The following is a 27,375-nucleotide window of genomic DNA, read 5'->3' on the forward strand; positions in this document are numbered from 1 at the left end:
ATAGGTAAATGAGTCAATTCGTTCTTTCTGGTAATGTATTTTCCATCAATCTCGTGTATACCTGGGATGAGGGGCTGCAGGAATCGCTTCTCTTCTTGCACTAGTTTTAAACCAGCATGAGTACTAAGTCCATTAGAATTGTTTCTGCTTTCATCCCACTTCTAATCAAGCTCGGCCATAAAAGATTCAAAAAGGGACTTTTATACAGGTAATGGGAATGTCCTGTGTTAATGCAGCCATAAATCCCGAAGTGATATAATCCTCCCGTTTGAGATTTAAGCCAATCTCCAACTTGGTCCTTATGAGATTTGATATGGAGAAGAATATACCCACCGCGTGGTTTTGAATGCTTTAGCTTGAGGCATCTTTAAATGGAAACTGCCAGAAAGAGCATCTCACTTGATATATCCCTGGCCTGATCTTGTCGAGTGATCCCTAGCAGGCGGGAACAAGCTGATCCTGCCATGGCTGCACAGGTCAAGCCGTTTTGCACAGGGGATGCTCTTGCCAGGTGACAAGAGAGGAGGAGAAGGGACCAACCTGTGTCAGCACTTAATACTTTGCTCGCCTGCGTTCGCTGGTGTAGTGGGCTCTGAAGTGAGCTAAACTCACGCAACCCTGGCTCTTTTGGGCTGTTACAAACCAGATAGTTTCTGGCAAATTTTAATGCAGATACGTGATTCTGACTATAAACTTGGCAGAAAGTTGAAAATACAGCATAAGTCATTTTTGCTCTCTTGGGTGTGTAAAAGAGGAGGCTTGGTACAACAAAACAGCCACCCTTTCCTGTATGCAGCTACTAAGCAAAAGATGCAGTCATCTTCTGCCTTCCTTTCCCTTGATGGCTGAGGGTGTTAGGATTTTTTTAATTTACTGATCAAAATGCCACTTTCGACGGCAGTACTGAGTAATTCTCCTGATGCAAATCCAAACCAAACCCACTGCTAACATGTTCAGCTACCTTTTAATACTTTCAGAAACCCAACTGGGCCCTCAGCGCTCTGTGGTTGGTTCCCGTCACAGTGGGCCGGCCACGGCAAACTTCACACTCTCTGTGGGTCACAGTAAACGTAACCTTTGGCATCGTAAAACCAAAATGATACGTACCTTGTATTCATTAAATTGGACTCTTGTTTCTCCCTAACTGCTCTAGAGCTACAACATTCCCAGCCTCAAAGGATGCTGAGAGAGAAGGACTGCATTCAGGCTCCAAAGAGCCTACAGTTAAAGCTTTAGATAAAACAATAATACACCAAACAAATCCCCATTATTGGGTTTCTCCTTCCCGGGAGGGAGAAAGAAAAAAGTAACACCAGCCATACATTTAAGTATCATCCTGCCTTTTTCATAACACTTTATCATTGCTATAGCAACCAACAGGGCTATTAGGAAGAATGGATTAGGTCTGCAAGATGAGGCTTGAGCAGAAAGAGTAGGTAGACTACCTACTCTTGCTTGCATGAAAATGGCCTTGGTAATAAACGGCCAACAAAAACCCAGTAAAGCAAGCACAGGATCAAAACGGCATGCTTTCCCAAAATACCATGAGAGAAAGCAAAGAGGCTTATTCTGCAGCCCCATGTGCGGGTGTGCAGCAAAGGCCAGGCACTGGGGCTGCGACTGCAAAGGTCAATGCGTGTCCGGGGACCGAAAAAGCAGAAAGAGCAGGGCTGCAGGTGCCTGTCGACTGCCCTGAATCTCTTCCCCTGCAGAGTGCTCTCAGGATGTAACCCTCATCAGCTGTCTGGCTTGGTGTTGGCAATGTGCCTAATATCCTCAGCAAGCAGCAGTTGTTAATTGTTTATTTTTATTTATTCACTTATGGCTGGATCCTCGGCTCTCAGCATCTGTGGTGAGACACCGATTTCTCCCAGAAAAATCTCACAGCCCTGTGTCATCCTTGCTTCCCTACACTTGAGCAATAACATTTCTTACACAAACCCCTCCTTTGCCATCTCCTGAAGCACCTGAGCCCAGCACACAGCCACCACTGTTTATTTGCTTTAGTTAGGGTGACTGCCTTCAACTCAGCTGCACTGAAACACCTTCAGTTCTGTTAGTCAAAGATACCTTATTGAAAGCGTTTCCAAAAGCCTGTCATACTCTGTACATGTGGGAGCATGAATTTGGAGGTGGAAAAATGATAGGGCTTCCAACTCACAGGCTCACCTGGGTATCTCCTTGTTCAGTGTGATGAGATCATTGCAACCAGCAAACATATTTAACAGCAGAACACACACCTCTACAAAAATATTCCCTACAACCACACTGGTATATCTACAGTCCCAAGCCTCCTTGTTTCCACTGATATACAACTAAAGATTACAGTTCAGTGCAAAACACAGCTACCAGGCCAACTCTGATATCCAAAATGACATTCAAATTCAGGTTTCTGGTAATGCCAGTGCTCAGTTCAAGGTTTCCTGATCCTGGATTTCCTCAAGTGAAGGATTTACAGATTGTGATCACAAGGAGAAAGGAACAATGCTCTTACAGAAGGCAAGAGTTAGCCAGGTAACACACAGATGCTCCTGTCCCTCTCACATTATCAGGGATCCTCCTGATCCAAGTACCAAAGATCCAGCCTTTCTTAATGGGTTTAAAAGGCTATGAGAAGCCATGGCTTGTGCTCAGGAGATCTGAAGGGTTGCACTTTTGACTTGCAAACTGAGAAATCTGATAGGTAAACCAACCAGGACAAAGAAAATTAAAATCTCACAACATTTACCATCACTGTGACCACACACAGATGATTCAGATAGCTACAGTTAGCTGCTTTGTGTGCCTATTGAACGTAGATATTTTAATGACATTATGCAACCACATGGCACCTTTTTCTTCCTTTTCTAGACAGAAATTGATGTCCTTGATGCAGGACAACACTGAATGTATAAATAATTTTTTAGAAGAGTTTGGTGTTACGACTGTAAGGGAAAACTGCACCTTATTAAATACAAGTATGATTTACCCACTCATTGAAAGCAAAGGATGAAAATGATGACGACAAGCACATATTGCCAGACTCTAGATTACATCATTCAGGAACAAAATTCAAATAATTTCTTGTGGGTAGCTGGCTGACAAAGCCACAGAAAGGCATTTAGGTTAACATGAATCATCTGCATGGTCTACCCAACAGGAGGTGAAATGGATCCAACCGCTCCTCCAGACTTCTGAAAAATAGTGTCAGGCAGCGTGGCTCTACCGAGCTGAAACAGCCTGAGCAGAACTGCTTTATCTGGGATCATCTGTCCACACAGGTAACAACGCCCTTGTGTACTTTCTTTGGCTTCAAAAAAGCTTTACCTTTGCATGCCAAAATCAGCTCTATCCTTGCTATGTGCATTTTAGCAGGGCGGAAACTCACTGGGGATGGGGAGGTTTCCCCCACTGCCCAGCAGACATGCCAGAAGTGCAGTTTTGCTGACAAAGGAGACCAAACCAGTTAACAAATTTAATCGGGATGAACTAGGGAAATCAGCTGAATGCTGCAAAAATATCCATACAAAAGTCAGTATTTTCCAAATGAAATGTTTTCACTTTTTGTTCCAAGAGTGGTTTGTATGAAAGCTGACTAACTTTTTTGTATGATGTAATTTTTTCGTTAGAGTAGAAACAAAAATAAATAGCTTAGAAAAATCACATCTGAGTCATAACAAAATGTTTCATTGCCTCTGACCCAGCACTCCCAAAATGTAGTTTTTCTTGGGCTTTTTTGGGTTTGTTTTCAGAAGAAATAAACAATAACAAAAGTATGTACTGCTGTGTTTTTGGCCAACCTTAACATTTCTGTTTTCCCCCCATTTTGCCAACCATGCAGCTCCCTTCCTGCAGGGCTAGGGCATGGTGCTGTACTCCTGCTCGTTCTGCCACCTGAAGCACCCAACTTATCTTGCTATTCACAGCCACCATAAATCAAGTTCCTCAACTTCTCACACTTCATATACTTGACTTCAGACCACCCTAAAGAGACAAGTGACAGGCAGAGAGAACATGGACCTGAAGGTACTGCACGGTTTAGCCTGGACTTCAACGATATGGTTAGAGATGAAACCTCTCCTAAGTGTCCATAAAAAAACCCCACAGCATATGCAGCCTTACTCTAACCATAGTGAACAACTCATCTCCTTAACTCAAATGTTACAGAAATAGCCTCTCTGCACTGGCTTCAGTTCGTAAATTCTAACTGGTTCTGCACAGCACTTAGCATTAACTTACTTATTCCACTTTACTCTTGGGGAAAGAAAATACATTCCAAGTAGGTTAGTAGAAGTCAAACCTCTAGTCTTCTTTGTGACTTTCCTTACCAGCATTCAGCAGTGTCCTTTTCTGTGTTACAGGCAGAGTTTTCAAGTATTTAAAGAATACTGGTCTTCCACATGTTCACTTGCAATTTATTCCAACGATGAATGCAATTATGAAAAGTGAAATCACACATATTTGCTGGAGGACAACAGGTATTTTCAGCATTTTTCCTGGTTTCCTCCAACAAATGCTCTGACGTTTAGATTTATTGAGCTGTGTTCTTATAATAGCCAACAGGATTCAGTTAATAAACTTCAATAAACCTCCCTATTAAATTTCTCTCAAATAGGTTTGTTGTCACTTGCAGCATCTAATCTATTCATTGAGAAGCTATTAATACTGACTGCAGCGAAATAGAGTTTCAGCAAATGAGGTTGTTAAGCTCTGGGCCATCTTCTGCCAAATGAAACATCCTGTACTTTTATGCAGAGACAGGGGAGGGAAAGTATTTCTTCGCCCCTTTTTTCCTTCCTTTCTTCTGCAATGATTTCAGATAACAAACCTCTGCTGGATTATAATCTGCAGACCATGTTCAAAACACACAGCTTGTCTACATCAATTTATACATATTTACCCACTCACTGATTCCTTCTCAACTGCCTGGAGCAGAAATGCTGTCCCAGGATGGGACATTTCACCACCACTAACCCTTCCAAGGGTTTATATGTCATTGTACCTCAACTATACAAACATGCATTATCTTCAATCCTTCTTGCTTATGCTTATTTCTCACTAGACCTGAGCTCTTACCCAAGAGGTGCAGAGAGACCTGCCTATGGTGGAAATTGGACCATACTTACAGGAATCTATATAAGCAGCCATGCTTTCTTCCTTCCTCCTTCACAGTCATCATATTAAGTTTGCTCTGCAGCAATACTCTGCTGGATCTAATACTCCCCAAAGCCTGCTCTGATTTCAGAAATTGCCTTGCCCTTACTTTTCCTCTTTAAATCTGATCCACCTAATGACTGAACTTCCAATTATATGGCTGTCAATCCTAAAATCAAAGCCAGTTTATAATATCTCCCAAAGGAAGAATGTCACGTCACTCACTGAAATCACTGCAACAAATCTCAGCTAACTCAGTCCAAGGCAGCAGAGAGGCAAAATAAACCAAAAGACAATCGACAGTGGGATTCATTTTGCACGTAGGCAGAAATAGGTGTTAAATTTCATAAGTTTTGATCCTCGATGCAGAAAATCATAATTCTCCTGGCATGAAATGTATACCCGATTGAAAAAAAAAAAAAAAAAAAAAAGAAAAAAGAAAAAAACAGCAGAGGTTATTTGCTAGTCCAAAAGGATGCTGAGTTCCCCTTACAATCAGAAAATACTCCTCTGCTGTCATCTACCTGAAATTTCTCTCTACTTCATACGTGATTATCAGGATGGGTCATTTTGAGGCCAGATGTTGACATTTAGCCAAACCAACAGTTGCTTAACAGGGTTGCAGAGATTTATGGCTTGCAAACAGCTATCCCTCCCAGCTGATTTGGTGCAACTGCATCTGGACTACTCCCTCCAGATCCCTTCCAAATACGCCCTCTGGGGTGACGGGCCCCAGGCAGTAGTATTCATGGCGTCAGGGGAGGATGTGTGTAGTCTGTAAGGATTACAAGAGGGAACAGAAGAAGCAGAAAGGCACGAGGTATGAAACCAAGAGCTTCATCAGGAAAATACCAGTGGTGGTGAGATGGGGAGATAAAGGAATAGCCTCCTACACTGGGTAGAATGGAAATTTCAAAGTCCTGATATAAAATCAACCATGCAATTTCTTTTGCAGGTTCTCCATGGTGTTGTGAGCACTACTACAAGCATCCGTGGTGCTGGGACAGCAAACACTCTTGAACACCTTCTGCTCCCTAGGGAAGAGCAGAAGCTGCAGGACTCAAGAAACTGTGTCTGGACAAGATGCTACAAAACAGTCCGCAGGCTCACTCTGGATTAGCAGAGATACTGCCAGGGACTCTCACCTTGCTTCTTCATCCTTGATTTCCACCAAACAGCCAGGGGACACTTATGCACCTCTGAAAACCATTACTCCCTTCTCAAGTGGCAGCCTGGACCAAAAAGGAATAGAAACTGAACTTCTAATCATACTCCAGCGGCGGGAGGAGAGTGGCATTGCTGTTACCATTTCTGGCTAAACTACAGGACTCCAGGCTCCAAGACTGATGAATCCCTTGAAACAAAGACTGAATTTCCCAGGACTGAGGGCTTTGCTAGCCAGTGGGAAGGCAGATGCTTGAGGGCAAGGATCGCTGCATCCTTCAGGTTCATGCAGCACCTTGCCCCTGCTGACTCAGCAACGGTAAGCAAGGACAGTGTTAAGCACCAACTCCTCTCAGCACTCTGCAAAAAGGATAGGTTTTGGAGATAAGTGCCTTGTCTTAGATTTAAAGCAATGATGATGAAGAAATGAGATTTACCTATCAGCAGATGATAGTCTCTGAATGGTCACAGAGGCTGCTGCCCTGTCGTGACTTAACTCCAGCCAGCAACTAAGCACCACGCAGCCGCTCACTCACTCCTCCTCCCTCCCAGTGGGATGGGGAGGACAATCAGAAATAAAAGTAAAACTTGTGTTGAGATAAGAACAGTTTAATAACTAAAATAAAGTAGAATATAATAATAATTATAACTGTAATGAAAAGGAATATAATAAAAAGAGAGAGAAATAAAACTCAAGAAAAGACAAGTGATTCACAATGCAGTTGCTCATCACCTGCTGACCAATGCCCAAGCAATGATCCACCCCTCCTCGCCAACTCCCCCCAGTTTATATGCTGAGCATGACATTCTATGGTATGGAATATCCCTTTGGCTAGTTCGGGTCAGCTCTCCTTGCCATGCTCCTTCCCAGCTTCTTGTGTATCTGCTCGCTGGCAGAGCATGGGAAACTGAGCAATCCTTAATTTAGGATAAATGCTACTTAGCAACAACTAAAACATCAGTGTGTTATCAACATTATTCTCACACTAAATCCAAAACACAGCACTGTACCAGCTACTAGGAAGAAAATTAACTCTATCCCAGCCCAAACTAGGACATGCCCCTACCAGGGCCATCCCGGGCTCAACTTTGAGAAGTCCTCTCCGTTTACCTCCAGAAAACCCTGAGCATCACTGAAAACAGAGCACAAAGCATTTAAAGCATCTCCAGTGGGATCTCAGATTTAAATAGACACACCTCTTGGTTCACACCACATCCCCAGTCATGCAGTGATGGTACTCAGAAGAGCAAACTGTCTGCAGGAGTGTCCTGGTTTCAGCCGGGATAGGATTAATTTCATCCGAGGTTAAACCACAACAAGACAAACACTTTTCTCTAGTCCAATTATTTTTGAACTGTTTAGTGCTCAAAAAAAAAAAAGAAGAATGCAAAGTATTTTTATACCCAGGAATATTTCGGTGAGTTCCCTCTAGGCATCTGCAGATGCATTCACGAACAAGGAAAGCAACTGCAGGCACCTTAGACATCGTGGGAGTCTGCTGCTCTGAAACTGTACCCCAGTATCACAACAGGAACAGAATAAAAGAAGAACAAGTGATCTGGAAAACTTGAAAACATGCTTAAAAATTGCAGTGGTCATCACTAACTCTGCCTGCCAACTTGCGTGTTTGTACAGACACAACCTGCTAATTTAAAATGAAAAAATCTCCACACCATAAAACCATCTCTCTGAAAGACAGGATATGAAAACTGACTGACTTCGCAGGACAAACTGGGGCACTGTTTGCTGCCAACTGTAAAAAGAAAATAAATGGAAAGAAAACAGAGAAAGTATTTATTCTCTAATATATTCAAGTCACAAGAAGAGCCACAGGTGTTACTCAGAGCAGGTAAGAAGGGTTTAGACAGACTGTGATAGATCAGCTGATGGCGCCCTCTGAATATCTTATCAAGATGAGTAGGGGTGGTTCCACCTCTCCCAGAGCTTGGCTGCTTGCTATTTGTTTTATATGCAACATAAATTCAGCAGAAATCTGACTGTCACACCGGTCACATCAATCCATCAAGGAGTGAATGAGCATCTTGAGAAAGACTGACGCATGACAACAGTAGTGCTTTCATGGTCCAAATTTCCACCTGCTCTCCGCTTTACCTAGGCACTGGCAGCAAAGGGTCAGCATTGCAAATGGGCTACAATGAGAAGCAATCGCTCTTTGATGTGTACTGGGGATGGGGTTTGAGATCCCTAGGGGAATCTTGACTTGATTTTCCTTTTTTCTAATTTGCTTTCCTTTTCCTTCTTTTTCTCTCCTCCTCTGCTTGTCTCTTCTTTTAATCACACCAAACTCCACTCTGTTTTCACTGCTGTATTGCCAAGTTATGTCCAGATCATGACACCCACCCACCCCTGCAGACAGCTAAACCAAAGCACCTTCATCTTACAGCACTGAGACACATCTGGCAGCCCCCAGTTCTGAGCAGAAAGGGAAGATCTGGGGAGAGCGACCCAAACCCGACTCACTGCAGTGCCCCAGCACTAACCCGCAGCTCCCGTCTTCTGGAGTGACAGTCTCCTACCAAAGGAAGAATTTCACCTTCTACTGTGTTTTCTAAATAACTGCTTCCTAAAAATGCAGGATAATATGGCCACCTGAAGATAATTTAAAACTTCACCCACCCTCCCTGCAACACACAGTCATCCCTGCTGAGTTAACAGCATAGATACAATTTCAGCCTGGAAATCACAGCTTAATTATATTTTTGGGTGGGTGGGAGGAATTTGATGGGAGATTTCATTTAGGAAACAATCAGGTCTCGGTTGGGTTAGAAATCAGGATATTAATGTTCTTCATTTTAATCTTCCTCTCTGACTCAGATTCCCACTGTTTGAATTTGAGCTCAATTTGTTCTGTTCATTATGAAGAAATCCACATGAATTTGACATTAAACTGATTATCTCTGAAAACAGTAGCAATAATTTCCCTTTTTCCTGTGTACGTTTCAGATTAAGTCTTTGTGGTTGATATAAAAACGCAGGGGAGAAATAATAAAGCAAAGGGAAATCAAGTATTTATTCTGGAGCGCTACTTAGAAGCTGAGACATGCAATGACATTTATGCATTTGGGAAGGAAAAGCAAGGGGTAGGGACAAACAATACCCTCGTTTCCATTTCCCATTTCAGCCCATTTGCATGGGAACAAACAGGGAGTGAATACGGCTTTCCTAACCAGGAATAGTAGCTGGTGTGCCAATACTGGGGGTCTTAGGGTTTTGCGATGACTGTTTGGCAGGATTTGCTGGCAAGGGTGTGCTCCCTCATGAACAGACCCGATGACACACACCAGGGACCCACACCCCCTGCTCAGCCGTGGGCACCCAGTCCTTGCCTCGTATCTGTCTCCTGACTGGACCATGGACCTGGGCTGTAGTTGAGTTTCCATCCCTGTCTTCACCAACATCTCCTGCTGCTTTGGGTTGGACCCTGGACCTGGTTCATCCCCTCACCTTGTCCAGAGCTGTGGATGGACCTTGCTCCCAGCACCCAGCTCTGCCTGCTGGCTTAAGTCCCTGTGGGACCATGTCCCAACAGTGAGGGCATGGCTTGTGCTTGAGTCCCGCTCAGCTCCCAGCTCTTCTTCCTCATGAAACAACTCTGCTCTTACAGCTCCCTGATGTTTCTTGCCCTTTGGATGAGTGGAGCAGCAATGTAGGCCACCAAGAAACCCCTCCAAGAGACCTCCGTGGATGAGGTTGGTGGGGACAGTGTGTAGCGCTTCGGGGGTGAGGGGGCATAAAGCATATATGCATATATCCAAAAGGCAAGAGATGCACATACCCCTGTTTGTTTAGCAAGACTGTTATTGGAATAAACTATTAAACTTGCTGTCTAGTTTGTAAGCCAAGACTCAGAGCATTGCAGCGGGAGTAGAGCACTTGTCCCAACACAACAGACTACTGAAGCAGTGTCTATTTTCAAAGAAATCTGGTGGCTTTACTCCGAGCCCATTTATTTCTCCAAAAAGGGAAAATCCATTAAGATACAGCAAGCATTTGCCACGGATGAAGATATAGTTCCCCTTATCTGCTAACTTGAATGGATATACATAGCTCCATCACTGCATTTTCCTGTAACAAAGCACTGCCTCAATCCAGTGACAAACTCTTTGTCTTTGCTGCTCTTGAGCCTCATCAGAACAAGGATCACTCCCTTCTTTAATAGGTAACTTACATTTTCCCTCTGGGGAAAAAAAAAATATCCCCCCCCCCCCCCCCCCCCTTGAAAACCTGAAGGGTAACAAAGAACCATACAGTTCATGATGATTTTTTTTCTCTCCCCGTTGTCTCATATCCAAAGAGAGACTGTAATTACTGTATTACGTCTCACCTAAGACATGGATAAAAATAGGCTGGAGTTGCATTGCTGATTCATGCTATGACTGCTTGTTTGCAAGGTTGTGTGAGCTATCCAAGTGCTCCTGAGGTAGCTACTTGGATGTACCCAAAGCTCAGACCCATGCTGCACCCTCAGAGCCCCCCAGCAGTGCTCATGCTTACAGTGGTCCCCTACAATCCACTCCTCTTGCCATCAGCACTGTGCTGAGAGATATCCTGATTTTCCTTGCTGGCTCCATCTGCGTGTACAGTACAGGTCCACAACTACGAATACCAAAGCACAAGCACAGCAGAATTGGAGTAACAGTAATGTTGTTAATTGCTTTTAATCTCTAGCTCTTTTTAAAAACTTTTCTTAGCCCAAGTACTAAAAAAATCTGATTTTACAACCAAGCAGTCATCTGCTCCGCTTTTTCCTCATGAACCTAATACAAAGGAAATCTCTGTCTGCTACTTTCCCTTCATACATTCTACTTTTCAGTCTTCAAAGTAGTAAGTCTTAGCAAATAGTCCATCCTACATGTATCCCCTTTGGTCCAGTTTTATAGCATTGCATGCAAGTGTCTGTATCAAGACCACTTACTACAAACACCCTACAGGCAAAGGGAGACTCGTTTTTTCTACTCATGAGGTAATCAGCTTGGTACTGCTTTTACATCCCTGCAAGTTTTCAGCACTGGGAAAAGAAATGCAGAGCACAGGCTGGATGTGAAATAGATGGCAGAAATAACCAGCCAGACTCATGGTGGGAAAAACTGGGCAAGGTTGCAGAGTGGGAGTGCAAGGAACAGGGATTTCCTGGATCCTGAAACAGAGTCCATGACCATGGGATGGACAGGCATGCTCTTCATTCAATGGTAGAAGCGGAAATCCATGGTTGGTTTCTGTTCCCTTCCTCCTGATTTCAGTGGTATAACAACCCCAAATCCACACCGTTACTAAGCTGTAACAAGCAGCAAGGGGAAACAAATCCTGAAACATTTTGGACTAATTTGTAATTAGACGTTACCCTCAGGAGATATCTGAAATGGTCGTGTATGTCTTAGGAGTCATGAGTAAATATAGTTTTCATTACAGAACACATTACAACAGGCAAGTTTGGGGTTATGCCTGAAATTCCCGGTACGGTAAATGAGAATAAGAAAAATAACGTTATGGCCAATTACTTTGTGGGGGTGGGGGGGTAGTAGATAAAAGAGGATCTGGAGCAGAAAAAAAGCCATAATCAGTGTGATATCTGCTAAATCAGAAAAAGACATAATTACATGTTTAAAGGAGGGATGCACTAACACAGACACCACATTTCAGACGGATGCCCAGGAGCTTCATGGAGGAAGAAGGGGGGATGGGATGGGATGGTATAGAGAGATGCTGGTCATCATACAGGAATACAAACAGCTAGAGCAGTCTTGCCTGGGATGTTATCAAGTGGCAGGGGACTGCAAGCACTGCGAATGTGATTGGGAAAAAAAAGCTTAAATGAGAAAGTACCCCAGTTGAAGGATGTGTCACTGCTTTCTGCTCCCATGATAGAAACATGAAAACTCAGCGCTGGCCCAGGACATGGAGAACTGGAGTTGGGCCAGGACCTGGAGAATGGGGTGATTCTGGGGAGAAAGGATAATTTTCTCCCTGTTTTAGAAAGGCAGCTGCTGTCTGAAGGCAATGTTTAATTTGGGATAATACAGATATTAGGCAAAAGATGTCTAGGCTGGAGAGAGACTTCTGAACAGGTATGCGAGTCTGTTGTATCAACCTTGGGCAGGGAAGGCTACTAACCATACAATTCAAGGCTCACACTTGACTCCTCTGAGCTTTTATTCTATGCTTGTAAATAAAATATTAATGAAACAACTCCTTTAAAGCTTGATATATATTTAAATATTAAGACGAAGACAAGAACTGTGAAAACCACATTGCCCCACTGGTCTGTTCAGGCTTCAGTTCTCTCTGGAGAGATGGAAGAAACAGCTTATGCTTTATGCAAAGCCCTAAGACCACAAACGTTTATTTTCATCTGGAATAAACAGGATGAAGTGTGAAATATATATCCCCCAATCTGTCAGTTGGGATTCCTGTTGATGTCAGGTATATTTTCCTACCAGAACTGACCACCTGCTGTTTTGGAGATGCTAACTCCCAAAGAAATGTTTTAACCTCCATTTTGCAGATAATTCTGTCTACCAGAAAATTAAAAAAACAACATTGTGCCTGCCTGTGTGAAAAAGAGGGAGGATGCCCCTAATATAATAGTACAACTTATTCAAGTCACTTAAGTGTCCCACCTAAATGGCTTCCCTTCCAAAACAGTTATTAGGCTGCTCCTGTAGTCAGTGGAGGGATTCAGGCCCTTCAGGTGATTCATCTCATCTGATGTTACACAAGGAAAATAGCTGAATGAAATCCGCTTTGAAGATGCTTCCCCCGGCAGCTCATTTCCCAACTGACCTTTAAATAACAGGCACATCTAGTAACAGGCTCTCACCACACTGGGATGAAGATTGCCCACTTGAAACCTCTTCACAGCTTTCCCAATTTATGGTCATACTCCCTCTTTGCACAGAAAAAAAAGCCTAAACTGAAAAAGGAGAGATTCCTTGGTTTTGCCGACTAGCCCAGAAGATCCTGTTTGCTATAGCATTTCCCTTTGTAGCCTCAGCTGCATTGGAAAGCAAGTCAACTTCTGTGCTAACTAAAGGAGCAAACATTCCATGCATGACACATTTTTGTTTGTCACCGAGACAGAACGATGGATGGCTGAGAGAAACAGTGGTTCTTGCTGTAGCCTTTGTGCGACAACCGATCCCCCTCTAAATTTGCCCCAAAGAAGCCTGGCTGTAGCTCTCCAGTCTTCAATGCAAAGACAGAGAGATATGTGAGGGCAATGTATGTGGATAAATCAGCCATTTGCAGTAACAGCATCTTATAGCTCTCTTTATTAATGAATATTCAGTGCGAAGTGAAAATATCCTGGCACAAAAACCACCAGAGTGGGTTAAGGGAGAAAAGTACATCTCCATGTTAACTACATTGCCTTCCCCTTTGCACTGATTTAGGTGATACTTAAAATGTTCAGAGAACTGAACTGTATACCCCTAGTTCCCCAGCACTTGGTAGTCAGTATTACTAACAGCACAGTCAAAATCCTTCAAGCCTATCCTCAGGCAAAACACCCTAAAATCAGTGGGAATTCTGGGTCAAATAAAGACTGAATAAGAACCAAAGTCCCAACTCAATTCTCAGTTGAGCTTTGCAGTCCAACCATCAGGACAGGAAATACTTTTGATTTTCACCATCATGAGAGAACAGCTGGGCCCAGTAATCCCAGTTCTACCCCCTTTTAATTCCAGCATCAACTGGGCAGATACACAAAACAGAATTTGGCATCTGGTTGCTCAAGGCTAAGCCATAAAGTAATTGTACTGGCAGAGAAAGAAACCTATCTCTGAGGCTCTTTTTCTGGTATTCCCTTACTGTCACTTTCTTGCAACTCCCTGAAAAAGACTTTTTAAAAAAGCTGTTCAGATTTCCTCCTGTGCCAGGCACCACATTTTGTTTGGCATATACGTCTCTGATAGCCTTTCCTCCACAGATGTCTATAAAGTTCACATCAGTCAGTTCTTCAAACTAGGTATATTAACATCAACGCAGACAATTTTGTTCCAGGCACAGTTTTTTCTTACGTCTATGCTCTGCTGCTCATTTTTGCTCCTATAAAGATGACAGTTTTGCTACATACCCAGGCCAATCAGGACTCCTGTGATGCTTAACACAGGCTGTACAGTGCCGTAACAGCCCATTTTCACCATCAGCAATGAGGCCTGACACCTCAGCAGCTTCCGGCACTAGCAGTTTGCTGAGGGAAAGGGGAGATTTATTTTCAACTTTATTTCATTTACCTTTTGCTTTTCCTAACTCCCCTCCAGAAATGACAATTCTTGAAAATGCATGTGTAAAAATAAAGAAAAAAAAAAGGAAAAAAAGGCAACAACCACCACAAAACCTCCTCCCAGTTATCATTGTAACATTTCTTATGTGGGAGAATAGGGTCCAGTGCTGTTCGAGGTGAGAGGGAGAGGGAAAAGGGGCAACGCATTTCAGACTCCTTAAAACCATCACAAGAGTTAGAGATATGAAAAACAGTTTATAATTACCTCTGTTGAGTGAAGCTGAACTGTTTATATCTCCAGTAATAAAGGAAGACTCGGACTGCTTTCGAACTGTGTCATTCCACATCCTACGAATCCGGCTCTGAAGAGGGATTGAACCACAGCAGGTAATGAATTTTTAGCAGCTGCAGATAGGTTTCTTTCTGCCTCACTAAAGATGGCTATTGGCATGTCTAGCTCAGGATGAGACTTGTTTCTAGCCAGCTGTAACCAAGCGGTTGCTGTTTAGCTATAACCCACCTCATGTATGCCAGACCCTGCCTGCCTAACTTTATAACACAAATGCCTACCTCAAAGGAGTGCATAATTGGATTGCTTACATCTTAATTAAAAAAAAAGCAATAGAAATCGTATACAAGAGAAACCCAGACCTGTGCAAGCTACAGATTTACCAATATAGCACCAAACAACAGAAAAATAACTTACACGCAGGAGCACACATGCTTCCTGTACTATCTCAGATAGCCTGTGTCTTATTTTTTGTGAAGTGTAACAGAAGAATTCATCTCTGTCTTGGTATCCCTGAATGAATAGAAGTCTTCTATAGCTACTATCCATCTTGGGGAATAAAATCCCCCACAAATGAATGACTTCTGTTCCCTACTGCGATGGGTTTGCCATCTGTGGTATAGCTTCTGCTGCTACGAATTTGTTGGCCTTCTGTCTTGTTTCTCAAATATGCTTTGGAGTATCTACCTCTGTGGCTTTTACACCACTGTCTTGCTCTTCCCCAATTAGATGTTGCAAAAGATAAAAAATCGGTCAATATGTATCTTGCGAGTGGTTCCATCACAATCTTCATGTGAAGATGACTGGGGAACCCAGATGTCCAGAGGAAACTCTCCCTCACCTCACCTCTCAGAGTATGATGGACATGTCCCAGGGCTGCGTGAAAGTAGCGCGAGGTGGTGTGGGAGATCGGGAAGGCTGGTTCCTGCCATGATACACCATGTCTTTCTTAATTGCTAAAAATGCAGTGCTTCCTGCAGTGGGATCTTAGCCATGCGAGATCTTCCAGGGCTTACTCATGTGGTCACAGCTGAAAAGTGCCTCCTAAGTCTACTCATTAACTATGTAGTAACAGCATCTCCTAATCATGCATTAGTCCTCTATAAATGGAAGCACAATGTGACATGAGGCCCATGCACTTTTACAGCAATTATTTTTCACCTGGACATTTAATCTATTGTATTTCTCTGACATGATCCATTGTGGATTAATTATTCTGTTTCATAAGTGCTTTTCAGAGAAAAAAGGGATCTTAGGAGTTTTCCTCCTTGTGGACTTCTCTATTCAAAAGATAGGAATCAGATGCTTTCAACAACTCAGACTGATCTCCACCCACTCTCCATCACCTGTGTGAGGTTTCTCCTGCCTACAATGGATCTCAGGTGCTTCCATCCTTCCAAGGACAAGCTTCTGCAGGCAAAATAATCTTCCTTGGTACCTCAAACCTTGCCTGCCATGAGGGGACTGCTTCCAGGAGACTCAATTCACCCTCAAAAGGGTGTGTTTTCTTGTGCTGAGACTGCCAAGAGGGCCCATTAAAGTCAACTCTTCTCGGAGAGGAGGGCACCTACCCAGTAGTTAAATTATATAAAACCAAAGGCTTTCAAATCAGCCACCTAAATGTGGCTGGATATAGTGAGTTTTGGACATTATTGATTACTGTGGGATTTGATGGCCTACTGGAGAGAGGCTCCATATTCTATTGCTGTTATTTGTCCTGCATAACATCCAGACCTATGTAAATGTCAAAGTGGAGCTCTTGGATGACATCTTGAAAACCGTTGAAAATAAATGATAATTTGCTCCAAGACACAAATTGCAAATTAGGTTTTCCTGGAAGGTTATAAACTGGTACTCGCTGCATGTCTTTCATAATTTAATAGTGGAACTGTCATGTATAATTACTTCCATTAGTAATACTGAATAAATTTGTTTGGTTTCTATTGATTAAGAAGTAAGCTTCTTCATTTTATACGAACTGTTTGTCCATAAATCTGCATCTGTACTTATAAGTTAGCTTCAAAATTACTAAGTGCACAAATTACACAAAACCTGAATTTTCAGGTGACCAAAACATAACAAATCCAGTAATTTAGTGAGATAATCTGACCCCAATGGATTCTCCTAAGAGATCTATAAACTGAGCGAGGCAAGGAATTGTTCAAAACACTGAATGCCAGAAAGTGAGCTCTTCCACTGTGAAGGCTATTGCAAGACCCTTGTAGTCTTTTTTTAGCAAAAAACCCCACTTGGTTGTTACAGCATCATTCCTGTACATGGCAATAGCTGTGACAACAACCTTTAGCTTGTGATTAAAGGATGTACTGCAGTGTAGCATAGCTAACAAAATACTCCCAGTTCCTGATTCCCATGGAGAGTGGGCAGGACAGCTCAAGTGATGACCACCCACCTGCCTCTAGAAGGCAAATTTGGACTTTTTATTCTCATCACAATTATTTGAAGGGTCTTGGAGAGGCACTAATTGCCATCACATCCCAAGGGAAGCCACTGTGTTGAATTCTGGGAGAGAGGGAAATCTCTGTGGGTGCACTGGGGATAGCCCTAGAGCAGCTCCTTTGTTGCTAAGAGGAGCCTCCCTCCCAGCATAGCTGCAAAGGGTATTGGCATGGTGGTGCAAAGCATTGCGACATGAACAAGAAACGCAGGTTACCTGTGAGCCTGTGGAATATCTTCCAGGTGTCCGTGACCCCGAGGTTTTTCCTGAGCCGATAGAGCTCTCTGTACTTTTCCCACTACAGCAATGTGTACGCAAGCATTTCCCATACTCTTTACGTACCTAGCCAAGGAAAGAGCAGAAGTGAGTTAGCGGTAGCTCCTCCTCCAACCCACCACCTTCCGATTTTCAACAGAGTCCCTGATTTACCCTCAGTGGTTCATTAAAACAACAGCTGTTGCAGTACGCAAGGAAGAAGCCTGTTACACCTTGCAGCTCTCAATATGTGAGCTCACTGTTTACAATGGTGTAAGGGACTGCTTTTATGCAGCAAAGCTGCTCGTTGACAACAGTCGGTTGTAGCTTTCTCTGAGGCACATCAAAGGAGCATGGGAGAAACTACAGATACACTATTTATGACTGAAAATTAATATCCTCATAGATTTTATATAAACTAGCATACTGGCTTATCAAGGTACTAGAAGTTATTGCTTCTGGCAGGGGACTAAGAAGAAAAATTCCAGAAGAAACATATAAGAGCTATAGATTTTTATTATTTTTTTAATTATTTCCTGCAGTCAAATTGAAACTAAAGGAAGCCAGCAGCCCTAGAGATTAATTCCCAGTGCACAGGGGTGGCCGGAGCCTGCTTTCCCACAGCACTGTGCAAGCCAGTCATGTTTTAAATGGGCATCACAATCAAACTGAGACATCTTCTTGCCTGGAGTAAAGCCCTGCCACCTCCTTTGCTTCTGGGAAATTACACTGACTTGTGCCAGGGCAGGATCTGAGCTTTGACTGAGCTTCAGGTGTTACTTTTTATAGGCAGCAATACCCAGAAACCAGATGGGACAAGTCTGAAAATGAGGAGACTGTACTGAAAAGCCAAAAGCAAGTCATGTTGCCCACTGACAAACAAAAGCCCCAAAATACCCATGCATGTCCAAAACACCAGTTGAGATTCCTTGGAGCATGCAGTTAGCTGTGAAATATTGCCAGACTATCTACGAGCATTTCAAAACTCTGTGAAACAACTGTTTGAATAGCAAATTACAACTTTTTCATTAGGTTCTTCCTTAAGTGCTTGAGACAAACACAATACCATGAGTGCCCAATATGCCCGAGTGCCTAATCAATCCTTTGCTGAGAGAAAATAATTCAATTGCTTTAATTAGCCACCCACTGCTTGCCTCTCTGCATCTTTTTGCTGATTTTCTAGCCCATGATAGATAGGAAAGGATTATTTTTTTTTCCTTCTCTCAATTAATTCCTCCCTCAGCTCTTGGGTCAGAGAGATGCATCCACCCCACAGCAAGGTACTAGCTGCATTCTCCTTCCCTCTATGCAGCTGTAAATCAGGAGCGATCCCACAGTCATCAGTGATGGTTTAAGGGTGTAGACTGGCTTGAAACAGAAAAAGAGAATGGTTCTTCCATGCCGAGTGAGCACCCTGATAGCCAAGGAGGCTGTGGTACCACTCCAGGATGCTGGGCTAGGGACTGACCCTTTGCAAGGTGCATTGGAGGAAAGATGATGGACCAGTGAGACTGGTCCAGAAATTCAAACTCCTCGTCAAAGAGGCACCTGCCGGTTTAATATAGCGATAGTGATGCTTCCTACATTCTTATCATCTTGCCTGGAAATTTTCTGGCTGAAAGTTTTGGGATCATCAGCAGGCAGTTGCATCTCAACAAAGCTTTTAAGCTTTTTAAGATGCACAAATTTGAGATGAAATGACAAGGACAAAAAACTCTGAACCCCAGAAGTCTTCGTTTGGTTTCAAGAATGACATTTTGCACAGCTCTGCAGATCCTTCCAGAGGTATCACTTGCAGAACTCACTTGCTACAATGAATTTTGCTTGCTTTCATAGGTCAGATCTCCCTTTCCTGTACAGGAAAATGTGGGTAACACAGGAGCAAGCTCAGGGCTCTCAATGGAGAACAGACCTCAGCATGGCCCTGACTTTACCCAGTAAGCCATTTCACTAAAAGCCACTGGTTACACTGAGAAACTGGGACCCAGATGTATCCATGTATAAATCTTCCCTATGTTTATACTGGATAAAGAAACTGCCCTTTGAAACCAAGATGTACATAAAAAATTACCAGCAGACATGCACAGAATTGGAGAGCTCCGTACTACTGAATTTCAGTGGAGAATAAAATGGTTCTTAAAAATATTTATTACTGATTGTCAGAGGTTGTAAGTTTGATCTACATATACACACAAGAGATTTTTATTTTGATTTTTTTTTCCTAGAGTTTACCTAAGTTACTCCACTGTTATCTTGCAAATGTTAACTGGGGCATACTTCAAGTTCCACCAAGAAGCACTTACTGTGCTTGCTTTGAGGAAGATTTCCAAAAGCCCACATTAGGACTGCGCAATACAAAGGCTAACAAACTGTTGCAGAGCGTAGGTCCTTCAGTTCTTAAAAAATCAGGGGATGTAGCCCCTGCTTACATAACATCAACCCATATATGCTGCTATATGGGTGATTTCATGCAGGGACTGCTAATGAAGATGTAAAGCTCACTTTGCTGTGAGCACTGAGCCACACAAGGACCCTCCGGATGCTTGTGGAGTTGCTCCCATCTCACACTGGGGAAGGAGAATCTGGATGATAGCAGGCAAAATCCTTTTACAGGTTCACTGCCGTAAAGCCCTGAAACTGTCAGCTGCCTTTTCCCTTGCCTCCGACTTGCTCGTCGTCAGTGCCCCCGCTGCTGATATGCCACTGCCACATATCTTCGTTATCAGTTCATTCCCCTGCATCTTGCTGGTTTCCAGTCTAAATACCACCCTTATTAGGTGCACAGAGATAAATCTGTGTGAGATGAATTCAGGGCACACTGATGATGTTATGCTGTGGTTGTTAGGCAACAAAACACCCCATTACTACCTCTTTTGCCACTGGGAACCATCTGTCTTACCTTCTTCTGGAGGACACAGTGGAAAATGAATATAAACATTCCCTGCAGAGAATTGAATATGGTGAAGAGATACGCCATGATGACTGTGCTTTCATTAATATACATGAGTCCAAATGCCCAGGTCAGTCCTAATAGGCAGAGTAGGGCTATTGCACCTATAACCCAGGACCTGTTAAGAGAAACAAAAAAAAAAAAAAAAAAGGGATTGGTTTTTCATCTACAAAAGGCACACATCTACAAGCAGGAAGACTTTGCCCATGATTTTAGCAAAAAGAAAACAGCGCATCAAAATGAGTCATAGGGAGTGTTGTCTTCAAGCTGGATGCAGTTTACAAATCTTCAAGCTTGAGAAAACATACGGAAATGGAAATGTTAGCAGTGTAGAAATTTATCATAACGAAAGCATATTTGTAACCACAATGTTTCTTTTCCTTTTTTTTTAATGTAAAAGCAGTGTGTATGTAAATGACATGTAGATGCTATTTCTGCAAATGGCAGGAAAAGAAAATAAACCAACCAAAACAACAACTCTAAATGTCACTTTTTTAGTGTCCACTGGTTTCAATGGGGCAGGAGTGCCAGCTGGATTAGCCTCTTTATGCTTAACACCAAAACAAATGTACTGCTGCATTGTAGCTAGTCTCCCATATGCCTGTAAGCCAGATAAACAACTACAAGCAGGTGGGCAAGCCCTCACCACTTGCCAGATCAGCTTCACACAAGGAGGCTCTCTGCAATGCTGCTTCACACTTCTTCCACCTTGTGATGAGGGGAAATACATGTATACATGAGAGGAAATACATGTATAGGCGCTCACACATTGCATTTGCTAAAACAGTAGCTGCTGCCACACTTCTGCTCAGAGAAAAGGAGGGGCAATCCTTCTTTACATTGGCTACAAAACTGAGATTATTGCTTGCTCCACCCTGGGAGGGAAGCGAGACTAGGGATGCAGCCATTGCTTGGCCCCAGATGTTGTTCAAGCAAATGTGGGTAGCCTGCAGTTTCTGCTTGCTTCCTCCCAGAGACTTACTGTTTGGACAGACAGAGCTGGGGACATGGGATGGTTGCTGCATGTTATTTTCTTCAGTGCAGTTTCAGGAAAGCTGGAAGCTCTGCTGGGATGGCCAAGTTACCCTGCTAAATAACATTTAGTCATCTGCTAAATTAACTTCTGAGACTGACCTTCCAATACTAGGACATGAGATGAAGTGTGACAAGCGACAAGCAGGGTAGGAACTGGGTCCTGCTCCTAGCCACCTCCCTAGTTTCTGCATGCTAAATTACCTGTAACTTTAAAGGAATTGCTGCATAGGGGAGGGAGTCAACTTCTATCTGGGAAGCACAGCGGGAAGTGCATAGCCAACAGCACCATAAGCACCCCTTTGCCCTTTCCCTCAAGGCCTTGATTTTCATCTGTCTTCCCCTGGTATCATTAGGTGTAACATCATAAAAATGAATGCAATGACACCCAATCTTTGCACCCCTTCCTCACTGTTTAACCCTTCGGTTCCCCAAAGCAGACAAGCCTGAAGCCAGTCAGCACCTCTGCTTCCTTGTTCACCCCAAAGCAGCCTGGGGTGCTGCAGAAGGGCTCACAGGGACAACAGCCTGCCTACGTTTCTAAGGTACTTCAGCGTTGTAGAAACTTGGCCAGGGTTTGGATGTCTTTGGGCTTCCATCTGCTAAGCAGAGCATGGGGCAAGGGGGAAAAAGATGAAGCAGCAGTAGCTTAGGGGAAAAATAAGTCCTGCAGAGGTCAGGCAGGCAATCTCCACTATGAGACACCATGGCAGCTGCAGCCTCAAATCCTTTTCCCTTTAGCAGGGCTTGTCACAAACAGAAGCACATCGATGTTGTATTCATGTTTTCTGTTGTTTTTTTCTTTAGGTATTAGAATGAAAATACAGCATTAAGTCTTCCACTGAAGTTTATAAAATATGTATTATTCAACCACACAACCAGAAGAGCTCCCTAAGGTAACCACTTATTAAGGCAGTTCTTTAAAAATCACTATTATGTATCTAGCAGACCAGAACAGCTGCTTTGAAGCATTTCCAGTCAATCCTGCTAATAAATATTTAGCACAATGCAAATTGAAAATGCACTCTTGAAATCCTTCAGAAAGGTAGCCACTAGATAAAGTTTACAGCTTTAGCTGCTTGGTATATTTTTCTCCCTGAGATTCCACCATCAGTGAGAGCACATTATCATCTTAATTGCTTGCCAATTTAAAAAATACAAATAATTTTTTTTCCTTAAAAAAAGAAGAACAAATGAAGTGGAAAACACTTTTTTTTCCTCCTCCGTCTCTTCTCTTCCACGATTAAAAGCTTCCTGCGTTTACAGAGCCTTTTAAAAATGATTCCCAGGATATCAGAAAACTATTCTGCTCTGAAGCACAGCCAGTTCTTGAACCTGCCTAAAGAGCCTTTGGCTGCAGAGGTTTGCAGGAGCGAAACAGTTATTTAGTGAAGAAATGCTACCTTCAGTGATGGAAAGGAATCTGTGGGTGCAAACTGTACGTGTTACAGTGTTGTGCTTCAGAAAAGAAGACCTGGAGATAAAGAGGGCGTGGAGATTACTTTGAATAGCTCCATCCCGTATCCGCAATAAAAAAAAAGAGCCAAGTGATGAAAGAGAACATGGGAATGATGCTGCAAGAATGAACACAAAGGACTCTTCACCAGAAGAACAAACTGAAAGTCTACTGCAAAGTTGATTTGTTTCTATTTTGTGCTACTGCACATTACTTTTTGGTTGCAGGAGAAAGAGCATGGATGCCCAAAGGCATGTAATGTCTAGGCATTTTTGGCTTTCTTCCCAGGTTTTTTTGGTGTGGCTTGTGGGTTTTGTTTTGCTCTTTGTACAGACTTGTTGTTGCTTTTTCATGGTTTTTCTTTTCCATAGTGCAATTTTATATCAATAAACAAACAAAACCATCCATGTTTTGGTGTAATTGAAAATCAGAGATTTACAATTAGGGACAATTATGTACTCCAGTGAGTAAAGAGACAGTCTCCCATGCACCAAACACAGATTTGCTTGTACTGCTCCCGTTAACTACAACAGAAATCATAGGGATTACCACCCATGTACCTTTCTGAGAATTTACTTCTGTATTTATATTACTCTAAAGTACTCTCAGTGACAGAGCACAGTGGATCAGAAGGTTGCTATTGGTATAACAAGTCTGTACGACACAGGAGTAACTTTGGAACATTCACCTTGAATTCAAGTAATGTCCAATCAAAGAATATAAAGCCAATATAGTGACAATTTGTTGGCAATACATATGCAGCACATTTACTCTGCATGTTAGCGTATGCCTGACCGTTTTCCTGCAGTTTGCTCTTCTGCCTCAAATGTGAATGACAGAAGCTTTAATGATTTTTCAATATTGATCTGACAGCTGGTTCATGAGACCACACTGATAAATGAAATTTATCAGCCATTCAGGTCATTCTTACTTGATGAAGGGTCTGTTATCCTCATAGCTAAAGAATGCGTAGACATAAAGACAAGAACACCAACATTAGAAATACAATGACATAGAGAATACACCTTACTGCTAGTCCCCCTCCCTTCTCCCACCAGCCATCACCAAAACCAAAGGCGGACTGGCATCAGGTGCTCCTGATACACACCAGCCAGCCTGGCTTGCTGCCCCAGGGAATTGAAATACAACCAAGGACGCTGGCTTCATACACAGAAGCGAGCACCATTAGCTGCGAGCTACAGCTACCCCTCCTGGCTCTGATAACACAACTGTCAATTGACTTCGAAATCTCTTTTAAAAATCATGGGTATCTCTGGAGAAGACGAGTTTTGAAACTCCAGTGTAGCCACCACAGAAGGCTTTCATGTGTTCAGGTAGCAAAACTTTGCCATGCCTTCAGCACTCTCTGTCTGTGGTGCTGTAGTGTATTACAGGAACCTCTTTATTGCCATTTACTTTTTCATAAGTGTAACTCCCAAGTTGCCAGTTTATGAGCCAGACTGCAGTGTTATCTTCTTTTTGAGATAACAGCATTAGGATCTTCTAAAGCCCGGGGTGACAGGAAGTATTGACCTATTTACTTCTATTTCACGGGGAAGAACGAAGAAAGGACTCTGCCAAGCAAGAGTGCAAAGCAGCCTGCTGCAGTGAAGAAGAAGCCAAGATGGACCACTCAAAATGAGCTTCTGCCACTGTGGGACACAAGATTAGTGGCAGCTATTTTCCTAGGGGAGTGCCCCTGGCCTCCTGGGACAGGCTGTGTGCCTAACTCTGCCTGTGTGACGGGTGATGTGTAACACATGGGGAGGGCAGGCCAGTTCCCAGGCCTCCTTTCCCCACTAGTGTGGAGCTTTTGAACCTGCGATCCCTTGCAGCGGCCACCATGGGTGCCAGAGACAGAGACTGGCTCAATATGTTCGTCTCATTGCCCCTGCCAATGTAGCCAGTGCCAGTCCATCCTGCTAAGATCTCTTTCGGTCAATACTGACAACCCATCAAGCTATACCCTCTGCTAAACAAACCACTCTGCTTGCAGGTGACCCGCTTCAGCTCGAGTTAGAAAGAAGCTGCATTAAAGCTGAGTGATTTTCAGCAGTAACTTCTGACTGTGAGGGACACTAAGCATGTTCAAGGTGAGGCTTTGTGTTTTCTCCTCACAATGGCTAAAGCCATGTAGGGACAACTTCCACATCATTCACATGCACCTGAAACCACAGAGGGGCATCAACAGGAGCAGGATTTAGTCCTCATGGGAGGAAGGTCGTTTCACACAGTATATTGTGCAAAACATTCCCATTTTCCCCCCACCTTGTCCTTGGCTGAAACAGAAGAGGCAGTGATGCTGCCAGTCCCAGCTTTGCCCTGGCATGGTCACCTGGGGTCTTTGGGAAAGGGAGGGAACAGTCGTCGAATGAGGTGGATCTGGCCATGCTCATAACACTTGCACCAACCCTACTCTGAGCAGCAAGATATAAGCAGAGAACACACCATGGGGGACAAGGTAGCTGCTCCCAGGTCAGTAACAGGTAAGCAGTGCTATCTCAGCTTCAGCATCTACAGCATCCCTGGGCTGTAGCCCTCCCTGCCGCCATTGCCATTCCCACCTAGCCGTTGACCGCTCCCTGCAGTGCTACTCCAGCACTCAACCAGTCCCTTCAGCTTCCCTGGCTGCCACCCCTGCAGGGATCCCCCCTGGTCATCATCTGTCACACTGACAGCTGCTCACCTTAGATCTTGTGCCACATCTGTCAGTTGCATGAGGACATCTGAACTACATCTGAGGACATCTGAATGCCTAGGGCACTCAAAGGTAGTATCTAACAACATATGGGGAAAGCACAGAGCATATCAGGATCAGGAAGGAAGAAGGAAGCAAGAGTAGAGGAGGTGGCTTGATGCAGGGAGCTCAGTCCCTGCTTCCAAGACACAAGGAAAGCTCAGTTCCTTTGCCTTAACAAATCATAGGCTGAGACAGTTGTGACCTCAGCATCTGCAATGCATCTGGGGAGGTACTAGGAACACAGAAAAGCCATTGGTATTAAAAGACTCCCCCCTTAGCTGCACCAACGGGATTCTCCAGCCCATTCCAGCTGTGTAGCATGGTGTTGGTCAAATCCCCCTGATTCTCTTTGCCCTCTCATCTACTCAGCCTGCAAGATCATAGGGGCAGGTTCCTGTTGTGCTCGTGGTATGTGTAGCACCACAGGATCTGCAGCTCCCCCGCGATGCAATTAAATTAAAGGAAGATGTGAGACAGTCTGGAGCTCCCAGCCCAGCAATGTGGGCAGGAGCGGGGCATGAATTTCTATTACTGTGTTCACAAGCACTCAGGTTTTATAGCAAAGATTTTACTGTTGAAATGTCACTGGTGATAGCTTATAAAAAGAGAGAATTAGGGAAATTTTTTACTCTGTTGCTGCCATCCAGACCCCTGCAAAGTTTTTCAGTGATCTGTAATAATCTTTCTTCAAGGCAGCTGAAGGTTCCATTTCATATTTGTACGGACAAGACATGAAATTGGTAAACTTGGATTGCCTTTTAGCTTGAGGCTAACACTTCAAAGCATCTCAGGAGAAAACCGTCAAAAAGACCTGAGCAGTTTGTGCCCCATTTCTAATCTGGATGTGCCTAGGACCCACTGCCCAAAGCAAGCAGGTGCCTAAAGAAATGAGATTTTCAAAAACCCCTAACTCCCAAACACTTCAAATCTACAAACAGGACCTGCAGGACTTAAGTCTCTTATATCTGTCATGAAATACAGATCATTCCTTCTCATTTTACCAACTCAAGTGTTTTAAGAAGCTTAAATCTTGTGTAAGCAACTATTCGTGTCTAACAAAAATTACTCCAGAATGGGGTTTTTTTGCCCCTGGTAAAGTCCGTGAAACCTATCAGTGCTGGAGTAATACTGTGTCATTATCTGCAATACATAAAAAACACCACTTAGACAAGAGAAAAGGTTGGAAGAGCCTTAGCTCACAGGAAAACGGAGCTGCTAACTGGAAAACTGAGATTATATTCGCTAACAATACAAGCAAGTAATAGTCGAAGCGGAAATCATTGGAAAACCTAGCCTAGCACAGCTTGAGATGCTAGATCTGAAGTTCTTTCTCCAGATTTAGACAAATTCTTCCAATTCCTCACAGTAAGGGATACAGCCCATTGAATTTAAACTATGTGACTCTGATCCCTCCACAGTTAATGGGAGACTGGTACCCCCAAAGAGCAATTTATCCCCTACAAGAACAGGTATTTAAGGTAGGTGAGGCTTTGCCATTCCCTGAAGAAATACCTTTCTCTACTGACTGCAGAGGAAACCTGAATGATGGCTTAGGTGGGGGCTTCACTTTCAAATACCTGAAGTTAAAAAGCTGATCTTTAGTGGTGGCATTATTCCTTTAACCTGCAAAATCTTACCTCACCTCCCCTGTGTTTCCT

General features: G+C 43.3%; 1 protein-coding gene across 1 annotated transcript in view; it reads right to left on the bottom strand.

Moving 5' to 3' along the window:
- The window catches only part of ADGRL3 (adhesion G protein-coupled receptor L3), a 514,733-nt gene that overhangs the window by 10,527 nt on the left and 476,831 nt on the right, over positions 1–27,375 (bottom strand). The window contains exons 22-25 of the mRNA XM_074866987.1: positions 23,909–23,935; positions 20,439–20,607; positions 17,501–17,626; positions 14,806–14,902 (exon numbers count right to left, since the gene is read on the bottom strand). Coding sequence (XP_074723088.1) covers positions 14,806–14,902; positions 17,501–17,626; positions 20,439–20,607; positions 23,909–23,935 — 419 coding nt within the window. The remainder of the gene's footprint in view (positions 1–14,805; positions 14,903–17,500; positions 17,627–20,438; positions 20,608–23,908; positions 23,936–27,375) is intronic.

This window comes from Strix uralensis, chromosome 4 (assembly GCF_047716275.1).
Source record: "Strix uralensis isolate ZFMK-TIS-50842 chromosome 4, bStrUra1, whole genome shotgun sequence".
NCBI classification, from domain to species: domain Eukaryota; kingdom Metazoa; phylum Chordata; class Aves; order Strigiformes; family Strigidae; genus Strix; species Strix uralensis.